We start from the raw sequence: 27,340 nt of genomic DNA, 5'->3' as shown, positions 1-27,340 counted from the left end.
ATATATGTATACTACCATATATATAAAATCATGTTTTAAATGTTGAGTAGATGATTAATTATGTATATTAAACAATTAACTACAAAGTATAACATTGTACATTTAATATTTTGATAACGTTGGTAAAATATGTTTGAATCATTTATATACAATATACTATATATATTCAAAATGAAAATCTTTAGTTATTAAATGTTATCTTTTATAATAACAAAATTACTTAATAGTTCATTAATACTAATATAATTAGTTTTATATATAATTATTTATATTTACATTCTTAGTTACAATTAAAGGTTCGTGAATCGTCGGAAATAGTTAAAGGTCAAATGTTATCATGAAATAGTTCAAACATAATGAGACTCGGTTTAATAGACTTTGCTTATCGAGTCGAATCATATAAGATTATGTTTAAATTTGGTCGGAAATTCCCGGGTCATCACACTTATCGTGTCGGAAACATATAAAGATTAAGTTTAAATTTGGCCGAAAATTTCCGGGTCGTCACAGTGGATTTTTTTTTGCCCCCAAAACTACAAATTTTGCCTCAAAACCTTCAAATTTTGCCCCAAATTCTTCAACTGTTGCCTCAAAATCTTCAAATTTTGCCCCAAAATCTCCAACTTTTGCCCCAAAATCTTCAAATTTTGTCCAAAAAAATTGCTACGGTTTAAATTTTTTTTTGCCCCCGGTGAAAAAAATCCAAGTTTCGCCTCTGCAGTTAAATAGAATAGCTGATAAAGCTTTAGTTTTTGCGATTTAAAAACTTAAGTTATGGCTTACTTAAATGGATACGCTAAAGTTTTACACACATAAGCTTCAAAAGACGAGCTTATCGAAATTTCCAAATTCTAACAAAGCCCATAAGCTGCAAATGTAAGCTTTCTTAATAATAACCTAGAGGTCTTCATTCGAAATCGAGATGCTAACATAACCAATCTCCTAATTTTTCATCACCTAACCCTAATATTACAATTAGCAACATATTTTCAGGCTGCCAGGAAAAAGGTTCGGAAACGGTAACGGAAGAATATAGCTAGGTAACGCTCCCCTCCCCTATAGCCTGAACAGGAAAACCATATCTAGTTAACCGTTTTAACATCAAACTTAGTACAATTCACTTTTAATATTACTCTTTAGATATCAAATTATTCAACTTATATTCAATGTAAATACAAATCAAACTAATCAACTAAAAATACTTTCTTGTTAATAATTATAATCAACTAACCTTCATCTTCATCTTCATCTTCGAATACATCCACATCATCATCTCCATGGACATCATTCAAATAATCCAACCCTTGGGTAAACACCAACTTATCAGCATTCAAAACATTAAACAAATTCAAAGTCCTAGGTGTCAACATTCTCAAAGTCTCAGTGTTCCTACTAGATAGTGCCACATTATCATCAACATTCAACATAAAGAGGGTGCTTTTCCTGGCACAGGTGATACCTGGGTTGCCTGCTGCCCCAAGGTTTACGCGCTGCGCGAGGCCAATGCGCCTATTCGTAGTAGTGGTTCCTCGGTTACCAAAAAAAAAAAACATTCAACATAAAAAACATTGATTTCTCTTTCGGATCAATCCCCCATCTTTTTAAAACCTCAATAAACTCTTTTGTTTTCGGTTTCTCAAATTTCTCCCCAAATTCCTCCACCACAATCCTATTAACCACTGTACTCGCTAACGCAGTCGAAATGACTAATCTTTTTTCCTTTTTATTGATTTTAACGGACCAATCGCGAGGTTTTGGTTCGAACACAACTCCTCCGCCGGGCCTGAGTAGGGTCAGTTGGGACCCATGTCTGGCCCGATCGAGTTTCTTTTGTGGGAATGGTTTTTTACCACCACCACGAACTTTAGCACGTGTGAGAGTTGAGGCTGTACCTCTACGTTTGTTGTTTAAGTCGGTAGTTATGCCACGGTGGACGACAGCACGTGCGGTATCTGGGTGGGCTGATTTAAGGTTGAGGGAGGTTTCGTCAATTTTTGTGCCGTCGAATGAGACCACAGATAATGGTGATTGTGACGTGGAGTGGGTACGGTGCACTTTTTAGGGCAAGTCAGTGACTGGACCATGGCAGAGAAATGGGGGAGTTGTAATGGGGGGCTTTTGTCAAAGGATGACAATGACGTGACATTTTATTTTTGATTTTTTGTTTGATTTTTTTAATTAGTTTTTATTTAGATAAATAAGATAAAACATGACATAAATAAAAATAAAAATATAAATATAAATAAAGTAAAAAAAAATATGTATATAAAATTATACTATACTTTAATAAAATAAAATCATAAAAATAAAACTCAAGGGGCTAAGTTAAAATGTTTTAGTAATTTGTGCATTTTTTGTATACTTTTACATATTTTAAGGGGGATATGCGTAAATTAAAAAAATTAAAAAATCATCATCGTCTTCCTCCTGCCAATTGAGTTGTAGGTTTTTCATTTTTTTTTTTTTTGTTTTCATTTGAAAAGCATTAAAATTGCTTTAACCAATCACAATTCGCCATATCACTAACAAAAGCCTCAATTTTCACGTGATTGGCTTGACAAACGTCCGACGACAACCGCCCACAAACGCTCATTTCCGGCGTTTGTGGTGGCGTTTGTGGTGCCACATGGGAGGCGGTGGGGAAGAAGCCGCCGCGTTATCTGTGGTCTGATAGAATTGGGAGTGTTGCCAGCTCGGACCGGATTACGGTGGTGGTGGACTTTGGGAAACGGGTCGGGTTTGGGGGTTTGATGAAAACGGAGGGTGAATGATTGGAAAAAATGGTGGATGAAAGGAAGGAGGATTTCAAGAAAGACGCCATCATTGTTGGGTTTAAGTTTGTGTGTGAAAAGAGTGGATAAGTAAGTGTGTGTGTCTGTGTGTGTGTTACGGAGTATCTTTTTGGTTTGAAGGGTTTTTGAGTTATCCGGTTGGTTCTTTATGAAATTATGAAAGTAACAAAATATAAGTAGCGCGTTTGATTAAACAATAAGTTAACGTTTTTTATAATTGTTTGATTTTGTATATTAACTAGCTGCGTTTGGCCCGCGCGATGCGGCGGGGGCTTTCGGCCGGCATATTCATATTTAACATAGCGTTGTGTATGTACAGAAGGAGAAACGACCCATGTGTTAATACCCGTTTTAGATATAGGTGTGCGTACCATTTTTAAAAAATTGTCCGTTTCGAATGTAGTTAGTCTCGTTTTGTTCGGAAAATTATTTCAAGTTTAATGAGGGTAGCAGTTAAAATTAACTCGCGTCGAGTTAATTTTTTAAGACCCGTTTTAGATGTAGGTGCGCGCACCGTTTTTGAAAAATTGTCCGTTTCGAACGTACTTAGTCTTGTTTTGTTCGAAAAATTATTTCAAGTTTAATGATGTTAGCGGTGAAAATTAACTCGCGTCGGGTAGGAAGATACGGCTCGTTGAAGTTAATGGTGAGTTTTATTTTTTAAATTAAATAAAAAAACAAATTTACATTTTAAACCCCTGAAAAATTATATTTGTTGAAATATTTGGAGTGGGAAGGTGTAAATATCTGGTGGGAACGGAAGAAAAGGAATGACATTTTTTTTTCCTGCAACGACGTCAACATTCACCTCTTTTAGTATATATATGTAATAATATGTAATGTAATATGTAATGTAATAATTCACCTCTTTTAGTATATATATGTAATATGTAATGTAATGTAATATGTAATGTAATATATAATATATAATATATTATTAATTTAGATGTTAGTCAGTTAGTGAACTAGGTTATTAATATTTTTGATTTCATTTTATATATGAAAATAAGTATTAAATGTGTTTTGAAATTTGAATTCGGTTTTAACTGGTTCGAACTGAATAATAATTCGGTTTGGTTTTGTATCAGTTTCAAAAAATTAATTTAATTTCGGTTCCATTCGATTTAGGATTTTTGAAATCAAATAAACTAAGAAAACGAAAAAACTGGATTGATAAAGCCCTAAATTAGACTATAGAGTTAACATGAGAGGCAAGGTTCCAGATTTGGGTAGGGAGCCTTGGTGCTGCTACTTCTTTGGAGACTAGGGCTACTTTGCTCTTTGTGTTCCTGTAAGTTATGTCGTCATAAAAAAGTTTGGTATTTGATTTTTCAACAACGGTTCGAGGTGAATAAAATAAATAGTTATTGAATTTAGTGCTTCTCAGAGGTTGATATTTGTAACTTGTGAAATGATTCGTGGAACTACGAGTTTATTTAAACGAAATAATTAATGATATTTTTTAGTATTAAGTGGATATAAATTCTAAAGTCATTTAGTTTAATGATCGTGGAATCACGGATTACGACTAAGAAGTTTGTCTTTGTTTTTACAAATATATAGAGACATATATTTTTGCATACATATTTAACGTAATTAATTCCGAGAGAATCCATATTTGAATATTAGTAATATAATAATTATAATTATAATTATAATTATAATTATAATTATAATTATAATAATAAATAATAATAATAATAATTAAGTTTGCTTAATGATTATTACTACTATATAACAAATGTCTCATGAATTTTTTTTTATAAATTAAAATACAATCATTATATGAATGTTGTATTATCAAACCAAAATCGTTTGGTTTAATAGATTTCGGGTTTGAGTGCTTGATTTGGAAAAAAGAGTGGATCGAATGTTTTAACTCCAATAATTGTGCGAACCCCGATTTGGAATCTGGATTCCAAGGGCGTAAAACAATCAATTAGATTAACCTTATTCGATCGGAATCGAATAAGTTAACATCTTAAGGTGAGGATTAATTCCGATAATGACCGGAGTATTGACCGGAATTGTATTAACGACTGGAGAGATGCTACTGTAATTAATTTGGGCAGAGTAACATTAATGCGTCTAGTGTTGTGGAATAAATGATCTTGTTTACGTATTTATAGATGTTATGAGGGAATGGTGACGTGGCACATGTCCCTTTAATGGTTGTAACGAAATTTGCCAATCCCGAGGGGTGACGTGGCACCTGTCCCTTTCATGGGAATAATCGAGCAGATCCTAACAAACTTTCCTAGATTCGTAGGCTGACGTGGCATGCAGCTTGTTTGTATGTTTGTTCCGGGATCAAGTACATGTTCCGGGACAGTGCAATCATTCCGGGATGAAGTGTCTGCTTCGGGGCATCGCACTTGCTCCGGGACAGGTGCTTGTCCCAGGACTTTATCCTTGTATCGGGTCGGAATACTAAGCCGGGAAGCTGTGGTAGTTCCGGTAGTGTGGTGGCCCGACTAGGTCATTACGGGTGAATGCCTTGATTAGTCGTGAGGGGTCTTGCTTCGTATTTACTCCAAGTATTTCTTCACGGTGTCTGTCATGACTTGGGCAAAATAGTTGCTGGTTTAACAACAGGTTTATTTGTGTTAATATAGTCCTTATATTCTTAATGCCTTTGGATCCGGCTAGGTGATGCCGGTAGCGTGCATACTTGTCCGGGCTATGGCGCTCCCGGCTAGCAGTCGTCCGACGTAGTCTTTCTAAGGTGTATACATAAGTAACCTTCTGGTCAGTGAAATGTCCCGTTCTTATTGATTAAAAACGTTCCATATTAATTGATTTCGTTGCGAGGTTTTGACCTCTATATGAGACGTTTTTCAAAGACTGCATTCATTTTTAAACAAACCATAACCTTTATTTCATCAATAAAGGTTTAAAAAGCTTTACGTAGATTATCAAATAATGATAATCTAAAATATCCTGTTTACACACGACCATTACATAATGGTTTACAATACAAATATGTTACAACAAAATAAGTTTCTTGAATGCAGTTTTTACACAATATCATACAAGCATGGACTCCAAATCTTGTCCTTATTTAAGTATGCGATAGCGGAAGCTCTTAATAATCACCTGAGAATAAACATGCTTAAAACGTCAACAAAAAAGTTGGTGAGTTATAGGTTTAACCTATATATATCAAATCGTAACAATAGACCACAAGATTTCATATTTCAATACACATCCCATACATAGAGATAAAAATCATTCATATGGTGAACACCTGGTAACCGACAATAACAAGATGCATATATAAGAATATCCCCATCATTCCGGGACACCCTTCGGATATGATATAAATTTCGAAGTACTAAAGCATCCGGTACTTTGGATGGGGTTTGTTAGGCCCAATAGATCTATCTTTAGGATTCGCGTCAATTAGGGTGTCTGTTCCCTAATTCTTAGATTACCAGACTTAATAAAAAGGGGCATATTCGATTTCGATAATTCAACCATAGAATGTAGTTTCACGTACTTGTGTCTATTTTGTAAATCATTTATAAAACCTACATGTATTCTCATCCCAAAAATATTAGATTTTAAAAGTGGGACTATAACTCACTTTCACAGATTTTTACTTCGTCGGGAAGTAAGACTTGGCCACTGGTTGATTCACGAACCTATAACAATATATACATATATATCAAAGTATGTTCAAAATATATTTACAACACTTGTAATATATTTTGATGTTTTAAGTTTATTAAGTCAGCTGTCCTCGTTAGTAACCTACAACTAGTTGTCCACAGTTAGATGTACAGAAATAAATCGATAAATATTATCTTGAATCAATCCACGACCCAGTGTATACGTATCTCAGTATTGATCACAACTCAAACTATATATATTTTGGAATCAACCTCAACCCTGTATAGCTAACTCCAACATTCACATATAGAGTGTCTATGGTTGTTCCGAAATATATATAGATGTGTCGACATGATAGGTCGAAACATTGTATACGTGTCTATGGTATCTCAAGATTACATAATATATAATACAAGTTGATTAAGTTATGGTTGGAATAGATTTGTTACCAATTTTCACGTAGCTAAAATGAGAAAAATTATCCAATCTTGTTTTACCCATAACTTCTTCATTTTAAATCCGTTTTGAGTGAATCAAATTGCTATGGTTTCATATTGAACTCTATTTTATGAATCTAAACAAAAAAAGTATAGGTTTCTAGTCGGAAAAATAAGTTACAAGTCGTTTTTGTAAAGGTAGTCATTTCAGTCGAAAGAACGACGTCTAGATGACCATTTTAGAAAACATACTTCCACTTTGAGTTTAACCATAATTTTTGGATATAGTTTCATGTTCGTAATAAAAATCATTTTCTCAGAATAACAACTTTTAAATCAAAGTTTATCATAGTTTTTAATTAACTAACCCAAAACAGCCCGCGGTGTTACTACGACGGCGTAAATCCGGTTTTACGGTGTTTTTCGTGTTTCCAGGTTTTAAATCATTAAGTTAGCATATCATATAGATATAGAACATGTGTTTAGTTGATTTTAAAAGTCAAGTTAGAAGGATTAACTTTTGTTTGCGAACAAGTTTAGAATTAACTAAACTATGTTCTAGTGATTACAAGTTTAAACCTTCGAATAAGATAGCTTTATATGTATGAATCGAATGATGTTATGAACATCATTACTACCTTAAGTTCCTTGGATGAACCTACTGGAAAAGAGAAAAATGGATCTAGCTTCAATGGATCCTTGGATGGCTCAAAGTTCTTGAAGCAAAATAATGACACGAAAACAAGTTCAAGTAAGATCATCACTTGAAATAAGATTGTTATAGTTATAGAAATTGAACCAAAGTTTGAATATGATTATTACCTTGTATTAGAATGATAACCTACTGTAAGAAACAAAGATTTCTTGAGGTTGGATGATCACCTTACAAGATTGGAAGTGAGCTAGCAAACTTGAAAGTATTCTTGATTTTATGAAACTAGAACTTTTGGAATTTATGAAGAACACTTAGAACTTGAAGATAGAACTTGAGAGAGTTCAATTAGATGAAGAAAATTGAAGAATGAAAGTGTTTGTAGGTGTTTTTGGTCGTTGGTGTATGGATTAGATATAAAGGATATGTAATTTTGTTTTCATGTAAATAAGTCATGAATGATTACTCATATTTTTGTAATCTTATGAGATATTTCATGCTAGTTGCCAAATGATGGTTCCCACATGTGTTAGGTGACTCACATGGGCTGCTAAGAGCTGATCATTGGAGTGTATATACCAATAGTACATACATCTAAAAGCTGTGTATTGTACGAGTACGAATACGGGTGCATACGAGTAGAATTGTTGATGAAACTGAACGAGAATGTAATTGTAAGCATTTTTGTTAAGTAGAAGTATTTTGATAAGTGTATTGAAGTCTTTCAAAAGTGTATAAATACATATTAAAACACTACATGTATATACATTTTAACTGAGTCGTTAAGTCATCGTTAGTCGTTACATGTAAGTGTTGTTTTGAAACCTTTAGGTTAACGATCTTGTTAAATGTTGTTAACCCAATGTTTATAATATCAAAAGAGATTTTAAATTATTATATTATCATGATATTATGATGTACAAATATCTCTTAATATGATATATATACATTAAATGTCGTTACAACGATAAACGTTACATATATGTCTCGTTTCAAAATCATTAAGTTAGTAGTCTTGTTTTTACATATGTAGTTCATTGTTAATATAATTAATGATATGTTTACTTATCATAATATCATGTTAACTATATATATAACCATATATATGTCATCATATAGTTTTTTTACAAGTTTTAACGTTCGTGAATCACCGGTCAACTTGGGTGGTCAATTGTCTATATGAAACCTATTTCAATTAATCAAGTCTTAACAAGTTTGATTGCTTAACATGTTGGAAACATTTAATCATGTAAACATCAATCTCAATTAATATATATAAACATGGGAAAGTTCGGGTCACTACAGTACCTACCCGTTAAATAAATTTCGTCCCGAAATTTTAAGCTGTTGAAGGTGTTGACGAATCTTCTGGAAATAGATGCGGGTATTTCTTCTTCATCTGATCTTCATGCTCCCAGGTGAACTCGGGTCCTCTACGAGCATTCCATCGAACCTTAACAATTGGTATCTTGTTTTGCTTAAGTCTTTTAACCTCACGATCCATTATTTCGACGGGTTCTTCGATGAATTGGAGTTTTTCGTTGATTTGGATTTCATCTAACGGAATAGTGAGATCTTCTTTAGCAAAACATTTCTTCAAATTCGAGACGTGGAAAGTGTTATGTACAGCCGCGAGTTGTTGAGGTAACTCAAGTCGGTAAGCTACTGGTCCGACACGATTAATAATCTTGAATGGTCCAATATACCTTGGATTTAATTTCCCTCGTTTACCAAATCGAACAACGCCTTTCCAAGGTGAAACTTTAAGCATGACCATCTCTCCAATTTCAAATTCTATATCTTTTCTTTTAATGTCAGCGTAGCTCTTTTGTCGACTTTGGGCGGTTTTCAACCGTTGTTGAATTTGGATGATCTTCTCGGTAGTTTCTTGTATAATCTCCGGACCCGTAATCTGTCTATCCCCCACCTCACTCCAACAAATTGGAGACCTGCACTTTCTACCATAAAGTGCTTCAAACGGCGCCATCTCAATGCTTGAATGGTAGCTGTTGTTGTAGGAAAATTCTGCTAACGGTAGATGTCGATCCCAACTGTTTCCGAAATCAATAACACATGCTCGTAGCATGTCTTCAAGCGTTTGTATCGTCCTTTCGCTCTGCCCATCAGTTTGTGGATGATAGGCAGTACTCATGTCTAGACGAGTTCCTAATGCTTGCTGTAATGTCTGCCAAAATCTTGAAATAAATCTGCCATCCCTATCAGAGATAATAGAGATTGGTATTCCATGTCTGGAGACGACTTCCTTCAAATACAGTCGTGCTAACTTCTCCATCTTGTCATCTTCTCTTATTGGTAGGAAGTGTGCTGATTTGGTGAGACGATCAACTATTACCCAAATAGTATCAAAACCACTTGCAGTCCTTGGCAATTTAGTGATGAAATCCATGGTAATGTTTTCCCATTTCCATTCCGGGATTTCGGGTTGTTGAAGTAGACCTGATGGTTTCTGATGCTCAGCTTTGACCTTAGAACACGTCAAACATTCTCCTACGTATTTAGCAACATCGGCTTTCATACCCGGCCACCAAAAATGTTTCTTGAGATCCTTGTACATCTTCCCCGTTCCAGGATGTATTGAGTATCTGGTTTTATGAGCTTCTCTAAGTACCATTTCTCTCATATCTCCAAATTTTGGTACCCAAATCCTTTCAGCCCTATACCGGGTTCCGTCTTCCCGAATATTAAGATGCTTCTCCGATCCTTTGGGTATTTCATCCTTTAAATTTCCCTCTTTTAAAACTCCTTGTTGCGCCTCCTTTATTTGAGTAGTAATGTTATTATGAATCATTATATTCATAGATTTTACTCGAATGGGTTCTCTATCCTTCCTGCTCAAGGCATCGGCTACCACATTTGCCTTCCCCGGGTGGTAACGAATCTCAAAATCGTAATCATTCAATAATTCAATCCACCTACGCTGCCTCATATTCAGTTGTTTCTGATTAAATATGTGTTGAAGACTTTTGTGGTCGGTATATATAATACTTTTGACCCCATATAAGTAGTGCCTCCAAGTCTTTAATGCAAAAACAACCGCGCCTAATTCCAAATCATGCGTCGTATAATTTTGTTCGTGAATCTTCAATTGTCTAGACGCATAAGCAATCACCTTCGTTCGTTGCATTAATACACAACCGAGACCTTGCTTTGATGCATCACAATAAATCACAAAATCATCATTCCCTTCAGGCAATGACAATATAGGTGCCGTAGTTAGCTTTTTCTTCAATAACTGAAACGCTTTCTCTTGTTCATCATTCCATTCAAATTTCTTCCCTTTATGCGTTAATGCAGTCAAGGGTTTTGCTATTCTGGAAAAGTCTTGGATGAACCTTCTGTAGTAACCAGCTAGTCCTAAAAACTGGCGTATGTGTTTCGGAGTTTTCGGGGTTTCCCACTTTTCAACAGTTTCTATCTTTGCCGGATCCACCTTAATACCTTCTTTGTTCACTATGTGACCGAGGAATTGAACTTCTTCCAACCAAAATGCACACTTTGAAAACTTAGCGTACAATTCTTCCTTCCTCAATACTTCTAACACCTTTCTCAAATGTTCACCGTGTTCTTGGTCATTCTTTGAGTAAATAAGTATGTCATCAATGAAAACAATGACAAACTTGTCAAGGTATGGTCCACACACTCGGTTCATAAGGTCCATGAACACAGCTGGTGCATTAGTTAAACCAAACGGCATGACCATAAACTCGTAATGACCGTAACGTGTTCTGAAAGCAGTCTTTGGAATATCATCTTCTTTCACCCGCATTTGATGATACCCGGAACGTAAGTCAATCTTTGAATAAACAGACGAGCCTTGTAGTTGATCAAATAAGTCGTCGATTCTCGGTAGTGGGTAGCGGTTCTTGATGGTAAGTTTGTTCAACTCTCGGTAGTCGATACACAACCTGAATGTACCATCTTTCTTCTTGACAAACAAAACAGGAGCTCCCCACGGTGATGTGCTTGGTCGAATGAAACCACGCTCTAAAAGTTCTTGTAATTGGCTTTGCAGTTCTTTCATCTCGCTGGGTGCGAGTCTGTAAGGAGCACGAGCTATTGGTGCAGCTCCTGGTACAAGATCTATTTGAAATTCAACGGATCGATGTGGGGGTAATCCCGGTAATTCTTTCGGAAATACATCGGGAAATTCTTTTGCAATGGGAACATCATTGATGCTCTTTTCTTCAGTTTGTACTTTCTCGACGTGTGCTAGAACAGCATAGCAACCTTTTCTTATTAGTTTTTGTGCCTTCAAATTACTAATAAGATGTAGCTTCGTGTTGCCCTTTTCTCCGTACACCATTAAGGGTTTTCCTTTTTCTCGTAAAATGCGAATTGCATTTTTGTAACAAACGATCTCCGCTTTCACTTCTTTCAACCAGTCCATACCGATTATCACATCAAAACTCCCTAACTCTACTGGTATCAAATCAATCTTAAATGTTTCGCTAACCAGTTTAATTTCTCGATTCCGACATATATTATCTGCTGAAATTAATTTACCATTTGCTAATTCGAGTAAAAATTTACTATCCAAAGGCGTCAATGGACAACTTAATTTAGCACAAAAATCTCTACTCATATAGCTTCTATCCGCACCCGAATCAAATAAAACGTAAGCAGATTTATTGTCAATAAGAAACGTACCCGTAACAAGCTCCGGGTCTTCCTGTGCCTCTACCGCATTAATATTGAAAACTCTTCCACGGCCTTGTCCATTCGTGTTCTCCTGGTTCGGGCAATTTCTAATAATGTGGCCTGGTTTTCCACATTTATAACAAACTATATTGGCATAACTTGCTCCGACACTACTTGCTCCGCCATTACTCGTTCCGACACCATTTGTTCCTTTCGTTCTATTAACCCCTGGTCCGTAGACCTCACACTTCGCCGCGCTATGACCATTTCTTTTACACTTGTTGCAAAATTTGGTGCAGAACCCCGAGTGATTCTTTTCACACCTTTGGCATAGTTGCTTCTGATTGTTGTTGTTGTTGCGGTTATTATTGTTGTTGGGATGATTGTTGTAGTTGCTGTTGTTGTTGTTGTTGTTGTTGTTGTTGGGCCGTTTGTTGTAGTTGCGATTGATGTTGCGATTGTTGGGATAATTGTTGCGATTATTGTTGTAATTGCTGTTGTTGTTGTATTGGTGATTCTTATCACCGTTTTCCTCCCACTTTCTTTTGACTTGCTTCACATTGGCCTCTTCAGCAGTCTGTTCTTTAATTCTTTCTTCAATCTGGTTCACTAGTTTGTGAGCCATTCTACATGCCTGTTGTATGGAGGCGGGCTCGTGTGAACTTATATCTTCTTGGATTCTTTCCGGTAATCCTTTCACAAACGCGTCGATCTTCTCTTCGTCATCTTCGAATGCTCCCGGACACAATAGGCACAATTCTGTGAATCGTCTTTCGTACGTGGTAATATCAAATCCTTGGGTTCGTAACCCTCTAAGTTCTGTCTTGAGCTTATTGACCTCGGTTCTGGGACGGTACTTCTCGTTCATCAAGTGCTTGAATGCTGACCACGGTAGTGCGTACGCATCATCTTGTCCCACTTGCTCTAGATAGGTATTCCACCATGTTAACGCAGAACCTGTGAAGGTATGCGTAGCGTACTTCACTTTGTCCTCTTCAGTACACTTACTTATGGCAAACACCGATTCAACCTTCTCGGTCCACCGTTTCAATCCGATCGGTCCTTCGGTTCTATCAAATTCCAAAGGTTTGCAGGCAGTGAATTCTTTGTAGGTGCATCCTACACGATTTCCTGTACTGCTAGATCCAAGGTTATTGTTGGTATATAGCGCAGCCTGTACTGCGGCTATGTTTGAAGCTAGAAAAGTACGGAATTCCTCTTCATTCATATTCACGGTGTGTCGAGTAGTCGGTGCCATTTCCTTCAAAATAGTTAAATGGAACAAGTTAATCATACAGAATATTAAGAGTAGTTAATAGTATTTCGTAGCATAATATGAACTCATTTATAAAAGCTTTTTCTTCATATTAGCGTTTTATAAGTTTAAATTCGGGTAGTACCTACCCGTTAAGTTCATACTTAGTAGCTAATATACAATTCAACTACTACAATTCTATATGAAAAACTGATTGTAATAATATTTCGCGTTCAAACTTTTATACAATATTTTACAAACTTACAATACCGCTTATTTTACATAAAGCATGAAATATAGCACACAATAACTTTGATACAAGATAGTTGTGAAGACAATTCTAGCTAGTACACAAGTCGTTCGGCAAAGGCAATAAAGACACGTAATTCATACGTCCAGAAACAAGTCATGCATTCTGGTTTTACTAGGACTACTTCCCATCCTTGGTCTTGTGCAACATAACCGTTATGGCCGTTGATAAGACAGCGTGTTGTAACGTCATCAAAGGGACGAGGGTTACGTAATGTCCAACAGTCCCGTAATAATCTAAAAACCTCATTTCTTACCCCAATTACCGACTCCGTCACTTGTGGAAACGTTTTGTTTAATAGTTGTAGCCCGATGTTCTTGTTCTCACTTTGGTGAGAAGCGAACATTACTAATCCGTAAGCATAACATGCTTCTTTATGTTGCATGTTAGCCGCTTTTTCTAAATCACGAAGTCCAATATTCGGATATATTGAGTCAAAATAATTTCTTAACCCGTTGCGTAAAATAGCATTTGGGTTCCCCGCAATATATGCGTCAAAGTAAACACATCGTAACTTATGGGTTTCCCAATGTGATATCCCCCATCTTTCAAACGAAAGTCTCTTATAAACCAAGACATTCTTGGAACGTTCTTCGAATGTCTTACAAACTGATCTCGCCTTAAATAGTTGTGCCGAAGAATTCTGGCCGACTCTAGACAAGATTTCATCAATCATGTCTCCGGGTAGGTCTCTTAAAATATTGGGTTGTCTATCCATTTTGTGTTTTTAAACTGTAAAATAGACAAGAGTTAGATTCATAAAAAAAATACTTATTAATACAAGCAATTTTTACATATATCATAAAGCATAAGAACACTATATTCCATATATTACACCATACGAATACAACTATCTTATTCCGACTCGCTCGTTTCTTCTTCTTCGGTTTTGGTTCGTTTTGCCAAGTTTCTAGGGATATATGATGTTCCCCTAATACGAGCCGTCGTTGTCCACATTGGTTTAGAAAAACCTGGTGGTTTAGAGGTTCCCGGGTCATTGTTACAACTTAAGGACTTCGGGGGTTGACGATACATATAAAGTTCATCGGGGTTGGAATTAGATTTCTCTATTTTTATGCCCTTTCCCTTATTATTTTCTTTTGCCTTTTTAAATTCAGTTGGGGTAATTTCTATAACATCATCGGAATTCTCGTCGAAATCCGATTCATCGGAGAATTGGTAATCCTCCCAATATTTTGCTTCCTTGGCGGAAACACCATTGACCATAATTAACTTTGGTTGGTTGGTTGAGGATTTTCTTTTACTTAACCGTTTTATTATTTCCCCCACCGGTTCTATTTCTTCATCCGGTTCCGATTCTTCTTCCGGTTCCGATTCTTCTTCCGGTTCCGACTCTTCTTCCGGTTCCTCTTCGGGAACTTGTGAATCAGTCCACAAATCATTCCAATTTACATTTGACTCTTCATTATTATTAGGTGAGTCAATGGGACTTGTTCTAGAGGTAGACATCTATCACATAATATCAAACACGTTAAGAGATTAATATATCACATAATATTCATATGTTAAAAATATATAGTTTCCAACAAAAATGTTAAGCAATCATTTTTAAAGAAAACACGGTCGAAGTCCAGACTCACTAATGCATCCTAACAAACTCGATAAGACACACTAATGCAAATTTTCTGGTTCTCTAAGACCAACGCTCGGATACCAACTGAAATGTCCCGTTCTTATTGATTAAAAACGTTCCATATTAATTGATTTCGTTGCGAGGTTTTGACCTCTATATGAGACGTTTTTCAAAGACTGCATTCATTTTTAAACAAACCATAACCTTTATTTCATCAATAAAGGTTTAAAAAGCTTTACGTAGATTATCAAATAATGATAATCTAAAATATCCTGTTTACACACGACCATTACATAATGGTTTACAATACAAATATGTTACAACAAAATAAGTTTCTTGAATGCAGTTTTTACACAATATCATACAAGCATGGACTCCAAATCTTGTCCTTATTTAAGTATGCGATAGCGGAAACATGCTTAAAACGTCAACAAAAATGTTGGTGAGTTATAGGTTTAACCTATATATATCAAATCGTAACAATAGACCACAAGATTTCATATTTCAATACACATCTCATACATAGAGATAAAAATCATTCATATGGTGAACACCTGGTAACCGACAATAACAAGATGCATATATAAGAATATCCCCATCATTCCGGGACACCCTTCGGATATGATATAAATTTCGAAGTACTAAAGCATCCGGTACTTTGGATGGGGTTTGTTAGGCCCAATAGATCTATCTTTAGGATTCGCGTCAATTAGGGTGTCTGTTCCCTAATTCTTAGATTACCAGACTTAATAAAAAGGGGCATATTCGATTTCGATAATTCAACCATAGAATGTAGTTTCACGTACTTGTGTCTATTTTGTAAATCATTTATAAAACCTACATGTATTCTCATCCCAAAAATATTAGATTTTAAAAGTGGGACTATAACTCACTTTCACAGATTTTTACTTCGTCGGGAAGTAAGACTTGGCCACTGGTTGATTCACGAACCTATAACAATATATACATATATATCAAAGTATGTTCAAAATATATTTACAACACTTTTAATATATTTTGATGTTTTAAGTTTATTAAGTCAGCTGTCCTCGTTAGTAACCTACAACTAGTTGTCCACAGTTAGATGTACAGAAATAAATCGATAAATATTATCTTGAATCAATCCACGACCCAGTGTATACGTATCTCAGTATTGATCACAACTCAAACTATATATATTTTGGAATCAACCTCAACCCTGTATAGCTAACTCCAACATTCACATATAGAGTGTCTATGGTTGTTCCGAAATATATATAGATGTGTCGACATGATAGGTCGAAACATTGTATACGTGTCTATGGTATCTCAAGATTACATAATATATAATACAAGTTGATTAAGTTATGGTTGGAATAGATTTGTTACCAATTTTCACGTAGCTAAAATGAGAAAAATTATCCAATCTTGTTTTACCCATAACTTCTTCATTTTAAATCCGTTTTGAGTGAATCAAATTGCTATGGTTTCATATTGAACTCTATTTTATGAATCTAAAAAAAAAAAGTATAGGTTTCTAGTCGGAAAAATAAGTTACAAGTCGTTTTTGTAAAGGTAGTCATTTCAGTCGAAAGAACGACGTCTAGATGACCATTTTAGAAAACATACTTCCACTTTGAGTTTAACCATAATTTTTGGATATAGTTTCATGTTCATAATAAAAATCATTTTCTCAGAATAACAACTTTTAAATCAAAGTTTATCATAGTTTTTAATTAACTAACCCAAAACAGCCCGCGGTGTTACTACGACGGCGTAAATCCGGTTTTACGGTGTTTTTCGTGTTTCCAGGTTTTAAATCATTAAGTTAGCATATCATATAGATATAGAACATGTGTTTAGTTGATTTTAAAAGTCAAGTTAGAAGGATTAACTTTTGTTTGCGAACAAGTTTAGAATTAACTAAACTATGTTCTAGTGATTACAAGTTTAAACCTTCGAATAAGATAGCTTTATATGTATGAATCGAATGATGTTATGAACATCATTACTACCTTAAGTTCCTTGGATGAACCTACTGGAAAAGAGAAAAATGGATCTAGCTTCAATGGATCCTTGGATGGCTCAAAGTTCTTGAAGCAAAATAATGACACGAAAACAAGTTCAAGTAAGATCATCACTTGAAATAAGATTGTTATAGTTATAGAAATTGAACCAAAGTTTGAATATGATTATTACCTTGTATTAGAATGATAACCTACTGTAAGAAACAAAGATTTCTTGAGGTTGGATGATCACCTTACAAGATTGGAAGTGAGCTAGCAAACTTGAAAGTATTCTTGATTTTATGAAACTAGAACTTTTGGAATTTATGAAGAACACTTAGAACTTGAAGATAGAACTTGAGAGAGTTCAATTAGATGAAGAAAATTGAAGAATGAAAGTGTTTGTAGGTGTTTTTGGTCGTTGGTGTATGGATTAGATATAAAGGATATGTAATTTTGTTTTCATGTAAATAAGTCATGAATGATTACTCATATTTTTGTAATCTTATGAGATATTTCATGCTAGTTGCCAAATGATGGTTCCCACATGTGTTAGGTGACTCACATGGGCTGCTAAGAGCTGATCATTGGAGTGTATATACCAATAGTACATACATCTAAAAGCTGTGTATTGTACGAGTACGAATACGGGTGCATACGAGTAGAATTGTTGATGAAACTGAACGAGAATGTAATTGTAAGCATTTTTGTTAAGTAGAAGTATTTTGATAAGTGTATTGAAGTCTTTCAAAAGTGTATAAATACATATTAAAACACTACATGTATATACATTTTAACTGAGTCGTTAAGTCATCGTTAGTCGTTACATGTAAGTGTTGTTTTGAAACCTTTAGGTTAACGATCTTGTTAAATGTTGTTAACCCAATGTTTATAATATCAAAAGAGATTTTAAATTATTATATTATCATGATATTATGATGTACAAATATCTCTTAATATGATATATATACATTAAATGTCGTTACAACGATAAACGTTACATATATGTCTCGTTTCAAAATCATTAAGTTAGTAGTCTTGTTTTTACATATGTAGTTCATTGTTAATATAATTAATGATATGTTTACTTATCATAATATCATGTTAACTATATATATAACCATATATATGTCATCATATAGTTTTTTTACAAGTTTTAACGTTCGTGAATCACCGGTCAACTTGGGTGGTCAATTGTCTATATGAAACCTATTTCAATTAATCAAGTCTTAACAAGTTTGATTGCTTAACATGTTGGAAACATTTAATCATGTAAACATCAATCTCAATTAATATATATAAACATGGGAAAGTTCGGGTCACTACAGTACCTACCCGTTAAATAAATTTCGTCCCGAAATTTTAAGCTGTTGAAGGTGTTGACGAATCTTCTGGAAATAGATGCGGGTATTTCTTCTTCATCTGATCTTCATGCTCCCAGGTGATCTGATCTTCATCTGATCTTCTGGAACGCCGATGTGTATTCGGGGATGAAGCTAGTCAAATCTTAAACCATTGTCACACAGGACCAACAGGAGGGCATTATGGGCCTCAACTCACAGCAAGAAAAGTTTACGACGCTGGATTCTATTGACCTACAATTTTCAAAGATGCACACCTTTTTTGTAAATCCTGTGATGCTTGTCAAAGGGCCGGAAAAATAAGTCAACGTGATGAAATGCCACAAAATGTCATTCAAGTATGTGAAGTATTTGACGTTTGGGGTATTGACTTTATGGGTCCATTTTCAAAATCTTATAATAATCTCTACATTCTAGTTGCTATTGATTATGTATCTAAATGGACGGAAGCACAAGCTCTCCCAACTAATGATGCACGAGTTGTAGTCAACTTCTTAAAACGTCTTTTTGCAAGGTTTGGAACACCGAAAGCTTTAATAAGTGATCGGGGCACTCATTTTTATAATAATCAACTTGAGAAAGTTCTCAAAAGATATGGAGTAACTCATAAAATCTCAACCGCTTATCATCCACAAATAAGTGGACAAGTTGAAAATACCAACCGAGCATTAAAATGTATTCTAGAAAAAATCGTAGGATCAAATCCGAAGGAATGGTCCATAAAATTGGAGGATGCACTCTGGGCTTTTAGAACAGCCTACAAAATTCCAATTAGAACCACACCTTTTAAACTCGTTTACGAAAAAGCATGTCACCTTTCAGTAAAAATTGAGCACAAAGCATTTTGGGCTTTGAAAATGTGATGACCCGGAAATTTCCGATCAAATTTAAACTTTAATCTTTATATGTTTTCGACACGATAAGCAAAGTCTATAATGTTGAGTCTCGAAAACTTTAAACTGTGTTCATGTATATACAATTGACTTTGACTATTCCCGACGATTCACGAACAATTGTGTGTAAATAAATAAGTAAATAAAAATATAAGTGTATAGGTTAAGATGACTTAATATAATACCATTTAATCATTTAAATTAAATATGTAAAGTAATATACAAAATCATTAAGATGTTACTAAAATAAAAAGATACAGATATATATATATATATGAATCCTACACACAATTAATATAATATGAATGTTGTAATAAATCTATATACATAAATATATAGGAATTCAATGTATAAATATTATTATATGTAATAATTCAATTAGATATTGTATAATTATTAAACATTACATAGTAGTAAATTTGTAAAATTTATACATTAAATGTGATTACAAGTTTAAATATAGTTATTACACTATTTTTACATCCATTATTATTATTAATAATAATATCAGTACTATTAAAATTATTATTTATTTGACAAATATAATTTAGTAGTATAAGTAATGGTATTATTATTATTATTATCTTTTTCATATTAAACCTATTATTATTTTCTATTATTATTGTTATTAATATTAACAATTCTTATTATTATCATTACGATATTAATAATTATTAACATTAGTTAAAAATCAGATTATCTAAACAAACATAGTCACAGATATATATATATAACTATACGGACTACTGTTATATACATCTGATATACGAAATACAGAAATACATATATAAATACAGATATATTTTATATAAATACATATACTAATATATAAATATAGTCCTATACAGATATGTATACATAGATGAATATATAACTGAGTATTCTGTTTCCTATCACAATCAACTTTTACAAAATTCTTCATCCTCTGCTCATAAGATGTACTATATTGGATTCATATCGATCTTCATTCGGAGATACAAAAAAAAATGTGTCAGAGATTAAGATCATAAATTGTACGAATATGATTCCAATCTCTTTCTGCTTTGATATTCTTGTGTCCTCTTCTTCTTGTCTAGAATATTACCTGTCGACACCATCTGATGATATAACATTATATCATATCATGTTTATCAATTACATTATTTGGATTACATACTTAATATTGCATATATATCATAATTACCTTCTGTTAATTGAGAAGAAAAACCAAAGACACTTCTTTCTATTTTTCGATGAACCACTTCTCAACCTCGAATCACCTTTATCACATAATAATCAAACACCATCACCATAATTCGTTTATTTTTCTTTCTGTTTGTTGTTTACTAACCAAACCCAACAACAAATCGATTCACCACCTTAATTATTGCTGCAATATTTTTCTGTTATTGCTTGAGCAACCCACCTGCGAAATTTTCGGTTTCTTTCAAGCACGCTACATGTTTCATGTCCAGTCACTATTGCAGTTTCTTTTACTCCATTTCTTCTGTTTTTCTGTAGCTACACATGTCTCTAAGCAACTACCAAAAACCGCCACACTAAACTCGTGTTGTCACCTTTCTTCCTACTCAAACGCCACCACAAGGATCATTTTCTTTTTCTTTGTTGCTGGCAACGAAAAATCCTAAAGGCACTTGATATAAAATATATTTTTCCTTTCATAATCCACTTGACCACTTAAAGAGACAAATTGATTAGAGTTATATGGAGTGCGTAATTAACAATTGATGTGGTGGCCCCTTTTCCACTAACACATAAAGTAATGAAATGTCAAATGCAAATTTCGAATCATTTATGGGTTGTGATGATGACAAGGATGGCTGCGTGTTTTAACGTTGAGAGATAAGTTTAGGTAAAACATTTTTAATAAATAACTTTACAGCTTGCGAGACCTTCATTCAAACTGCCTTTTGCTTTCATCATTGCAACCACGAAAAGTATTTTTATGGTTTAACAATTATCAGCTTGAATTTTGCTACCAAAATGAACATAACCTTTGATATTATATTACACGCTAAACCACTGTAGTTGTTTCAGTTAAATGAAATTTTTTTATACATGCAAGGATCTTGGGCCGTATTTTTTTTTATCAGATTTCTGTTTGGGTTTGTTAACGGGTTGATGGAGGAGAACTGTTTCCCTAATTTTTTTTTTTTGTTGGGCCAAGAAATCAAATTGTTGTTGGGCTGCCATGTTTACTAGTTGGGCCGTTGGTTCACTGTTTTCTTTTCCACCTGCTCGAGTTAAAGGCTGCTATGGCAGCTGCTATTAATCGATGAGATACAGTGACGAATAATGAGGAGAGTGAGATACGAAAATAGAGATGTAGAAGATCGATGATATAAAATACTGTGTAAATCGTATGATAATGGGTTGATGATGTCGAAGATGAACATGATGATAATAGATTATGATTTAAGAACATTGATGAAAATGATTATAATTAAATAGGATGATATGAAGATGATACTAGTAAGATGAATGAATGATGATAAGTGGTATTGAATTGAATGAAGAAGATGAGGAAATTTGAACCCGAATAAAACAAGTTAAATATATATTCGATTAGTATATTTACAGAAATGAATAGATGGAGGGATGGTTAGTAGTATTGATGGGTTAGTTGGAGGTCACGGGTTCAAGTCTGGGCCGAGGCGTTTATTTTTTTAAAGCTTGTTACATTAAGGTAGCCATCTTATTATTTCCATTATTATTATTATTATTATTATTATTATTATTATTATTATTATTATTATTATTATTATTATTATTATTATTATTATTATTATTATTATTATTATTATTATTATTATTATTATTATTATTATTATTATTATTATTATTATTATTATTATTAGTATTGTTATTATTATTATAAATATTATTATTAATCTAATTATTATTATCATAAAAAGATACAACTTCCTATTTATTATTATTAATATTATTTTATCAAGTAACTATTAGCTATATAAAACTATACGTAATACATATAATAAAATTATATTTTATTTATTTAAATTATACAAAACGAATACAATTATGAAACATACAAATTATTAATATAAAATGATATTTCTAATAAATATATATATAAATTTATTCGATTATGATTATATATATTAATAAATATACAAATGATATAGGTTCGTGAATCCGAGGCCAACCCTATACTTGTTCAATATAGTCATATGTATTTTTACTACAAAATACAGTATGGTGAGTTCATTTGCTCCTTTTTACTCTTTACACTTTTGGGACTGAGAATACATGCGCTATTTTTATAACTGCTTTATTAAATGATTTTGAAATATATTTTGAACTGCGAATACATGAAATACTTTTATAAATGTTTGACGAAATAGACACAAGGAAAACATTCCTCGAATGAATTATTATGCAGACAGAAGTTCTGCGAATTATTATTGAATTATGTGGACATGATAATTGTCACGATTGAATTATGTGGACATGATAATTGCCACCATTGAATTATGTGGACATGATAATTGCCACCAGTTGATGTGAATGTTATATATCGATAGAATGGTTTTTATACACAGATATGTGTATAATATTTTGTACACGAGATATGTGTACGGTTACTAAGATTTATGAAAGATGATTTCGTACACGAGAAAGGTGTACTGTATTTAAAAGATATCGCATGTACATTACAGGTGGGTATAGGATTCGGACCCATTTGTACCATGCAGGATTTAGATTTTGTGGTCTATCAAAATGATGAATTTTATTGTTTTATGATAAACCTATGAACTCACCAACCTTTTGGTTGACACTTTAAAGCATGTTTATTCTCAGGTATGAAAGAAATCTTCCACAGTGCATTTACTCATTGTAGAGACATTACATGGAGTCGTTCAAGGCATATAGAGGTCCGTTCATCGCGATGGTACCATATGTTATTGTATTCGTTCGGAAGATTTTGGACGGGGTATGACATGTGGTATCAGAGCGGTGGTCTTAGCGAACCAGGTCTGCATTAGTGTGTCTAACAGGTAGTTGTTAGGATGTATTAGTGAGTCTGCATTAGTGTGTCTAACAGGTAGTTGTTAAGATGCATTAGTGATTCTGCATTAGTGTGACTAACGGTTAGTTGTTAGGATGCATTAGTGAAGTCTGGACTTCGACCTAGTAGTTGTTAAGTTATATTAATAAGTCTGGACTTGAACCTGGTCTGCATGTCAAAAGTTTTGCTCATCATTTCGTGTCGAAAATTATCTGCTTATCATCTTAAGTCTAAACGCGTCTTACTGCATTCATTGCATAGATAGTGTATAGACAAAATTCATATCTTAGCGTATCTGCTAATCCATATCTTAGCGTATCTATTACTATAGACTTTATCTGACACGTTTCCTTAATTCCCTCCGTAATTTACGGGATCTTCTGCACTATGTATAGGTATTCTATGTAATTAGAATATCATCCGATATCCGAAAATTATTTCTTATCGAAAAATTTGTTACTCAATTATACGAAATAGAACTCATCACTAGTTCAAGTTCCACGGATTCCGACCTGGAGTCCCACTCAAGCTCCGAAAGCAGTGTGACCAGAATGGACCAACCATTCAGCCATCCTCAATTCATCTGATGAGTTCGTAGTCGACTAAATCAATAGAGACGAGAAGAAGGCGAATCTTTTCCATCAACCAAATTTCCCTCTTGGCAAAGAACCTGAAGCACTTACCGGTGAACCTACTAGAAACACCATTTTCATACTCATTTCCCAAATACCTCGCCACGATTAGATTGTATCTAAAATTTTAAATCTTATTCATTCGTTTGTAACGACCGATAATCATCTCGGAGTAATAAGTCAACGAGCTTCGCACACGAGTTGTAGCCTTGAAAAGTATGGTGCAAAATGTACCAGCTTCAGCAACATTACCGGCACCAACAGTACCACCAACAACAACATCTGCATCCCACACCTCAACATCACAATCTGTTCCACGAACATCAACATCATACGCACCATGGATACCAAGGAGTACCAACAGCAATTAACGATGAAGTATTGAACCATAACTTCATTAATATTCTGCGAAGAATATGTGGATCCTAACAGTTTTAGAGATTACTTATTCTAGCTCAAATCAAAAATCAAATGAGTCTAATATTATGTTGACTCATTAAATCCATAATTACATCTGAAGAAAATATATATGTATATATATTTTCATAAAGATTGTGATTAAAAATTCTTTCGTATAAACTGTTAATGATAAAAATATTTTAACGGGCAGGTGATACCCGAGGGATATTTAGATTTCACATTAATATGTTACACTGTACATTCTTCAATTCAGATTCAGCAGTCATTAACAACACTGCTCAAATTCACACATATACGAATCCGTTCACCAAAGAAAAACTATTTTCATCCAAGGTCAATTTCATATTCGGATTTTGATCGATCAGAATCCAACAAGTGGCATAATGAAGAAAACATTTGACGGAATAAAATTTGTTAGAAACAAATAAATTAACTATGAGAAATTTTGTTAAGAATCCACGCTAACAAAATCCTAGCTAAGTGTTCCTAGCTAACTGTGGACTAATCAACTGAGGACTACCAATAGTGAACAATTAAAATGAATTAAAATATTGATTATGACATATGAAACTAAACAATACTTCAAGTTGCCACTTGATTTAATCTTAAACATCCTTTGTAACTTGTTTTCATTTTAAACCTCATTTGCATCTTGACGATTCCAATTTGCGTTCAAACCTTTCATTATTCTTGAAAACACCTCAATCAAAAGAATGAACCAACCGCACTTCATCTACGGAAGAAAGAATTTATGCATATAGTTATGCACCTGAAAAATTCTCGAAACCTGAGAAAACGTTTAACACATATCGGTGCTAGCTCCTTTGATGTTATTATTACCGAAAATAACTTTGCAACTCCTGTTCGATTAGCCAATTTTGTCACAGCTCCAGCAAATCAACTTCTATTTTTATTCGAATTATCCTTATTATAACCTTGATATACGAGTTTGCCTTTCATCATCATCACCGAAGAATCGTTTATATTCCACCACGTTAGCATTAAACTTACCAGCAACTTCACTACTCATTGACTTAAGTCTCTCCGAAGAATCATTATATTTGTTCATTAAAACCCTATCATATACTTATCCATATCTTATAAAGAGAATTGTCATATCAATTACCGAGAATTAGCAATCAGTATTTCGAATCTCGCAGCGTTTCTACATCAACAGTTATATGTACACATATAACATTTATCTCTTAGAATTATGATCTTACACGCTGAAATTTTGAAAAGCACCCAGTCTACAAATCAATACTCCAAATTCCGAAAAAGCTGAATACAGCAGCAAAAACTGTACAAGCTGAATACAGCAGCAAAAACTGTACACGACCTTAACCGTCGAAGGAATAAAGATAAAGAATAGTATATTGGCAAAGCTCAGAACAGTTGGAACTGGAAACCGGATTGAGCAAACCATGAAGGAGACTCTGAACAAATCACAAGGACTAAACTTGTACATAAAGAATCCAGATGATTCTGTTTCTGATGAAATCTTTAGCAAATACCTTACTCCTTAACCACTCTAAATCATCGTGAATGAATTTCTTCATCACAATTTGATTCTGAAATCCTAAGATATCATCGTACCTTTCTTTATTAATATCCTCAGTATTTCTGAAGATATCTTCATAAATATTCTCGTTTGATATTAATTATCTCTCTGCGCTATCCGTATTATATCATAAAAGGAAACTGTTTTAGTTTCTATATTCTGCGAACCTTCGAATTTAAAATATGAATGTTTTTTGAAGTAGTGTTGGAAACTGATGCATGAGTTAGTATAATATAATGACACTTGATCAACGTGATTATATTACAGTAATTCATGCTGAGTTTCTAATGAAAAGTGATGATTCACAGTACCATCATCATGTGCCATTTACATGACTCTTACATTCTACCCAATCTCCAACCATATTAAGAACATATCTCCTTGATAGTTCTATCTTTTCAGATATTCTGGTAATTTACCAAATCAAGATCGTGTCGTTACGAGTTTCTTCTCAGAACATTAACTATGTTCATCCAAAATCCATACTTACGAATTCTGGACCATAATTCGCTTGGCTTAAAGTCTGGAAGAGGAGACAGAAGTATGGAACCCTTGAATATAAAAGAAAATATAAAGCTCGACAACAACACATAAATTACAAACTGTGCATATCAATACGTATTGCCACGTAAAGGCACGGGAAAATTAATAACACTATAACCCCAAGGTAATAGTAAAAGTAAATAAAATCCTCCGGTGGTAGATGAAAGAGAAGAATGACAGATATGAAAGTTAAGAGTAAATCAAAGATCATAACGGGATGGAGCATATTGACGAATGTTTTAAAGTATGAATTGAGGAGGAAAGAATAGAAGGTGTGAGTTGAAAGGAAATGGAGAGGGTGGATTTATAGTAAAGTATCCGACAGAGCAATCGAAACAGATTATTGCATTTAATCAAAGAAGATCCTAATTTCCTTAGTCACCAAAGAACCAAATCTTATTACAAAGATTTTATGTCAATCCCAGGAATCCCGAAAACCAAACATAATTACGTCATCAGTTAAAACGAATATACATTTACTCATTTCACTCTTTTGCGATAGCTTCACTTATACTCTTCGTGTAATCAAATCATTTTATCTTTACTACTCCATGATGATAAAAATTTATTTATCAACTCATATTCGTCATGAAAATATTTTTAT

At 33.7% G+C, this 27,340-nt stretch overlaps 1 protein-coding gene across 1 annotated transcript; it reads right to left on the bottom strand.

The window, feature by feature from the left end:
• Nucleotides 1-533: 533 nt before the first annotated feature.
• On the bottom strand, nt 534-2,821 carry LOC139841251 (large ribosomal subunit protein uL4c-like). Its single transcript, XM_071831478.1, has 4 exons — nt 2,674-2,821; nt 1,559-2,012; nt 1,232-1,437; nt 534-715 (listed from the first exon to the last, which is right to left on the bottom strand). Exons 1-4 carry the CDS (start codon nt 2,819-2,821, stop codon nt 534-536), a joined length of 990 nt encoding a protein of 329 aa, XP_071687579.1.
• Nucleotides 2,822-27,340: the final 24,519 nt, after the last annotated feature.

The sequence above is a fragment of the Rutidosis leptorrhynchoides genome, chromosome 4 (genome assembly GCF_046630445.1).
Source record: "Rutidosis leptorrhynchoides isolate AG116_Rl617_1_P2 chromosome 4, CSIRO_AGI_Rlap_v1, whole genome shotgun sequence".
Lineage (NCBI taxonomy): Eukaryota > Viridiplantae > Streptophyta > Magnoliopsida > Asterales > Asteraceae > Rutidosis > Rutidosis leptorrhynchoides.
Note: the sequence above shows the minus strand (reverse complement) of the source record. Positions and strands in the feature narration are given on the sequence as shown.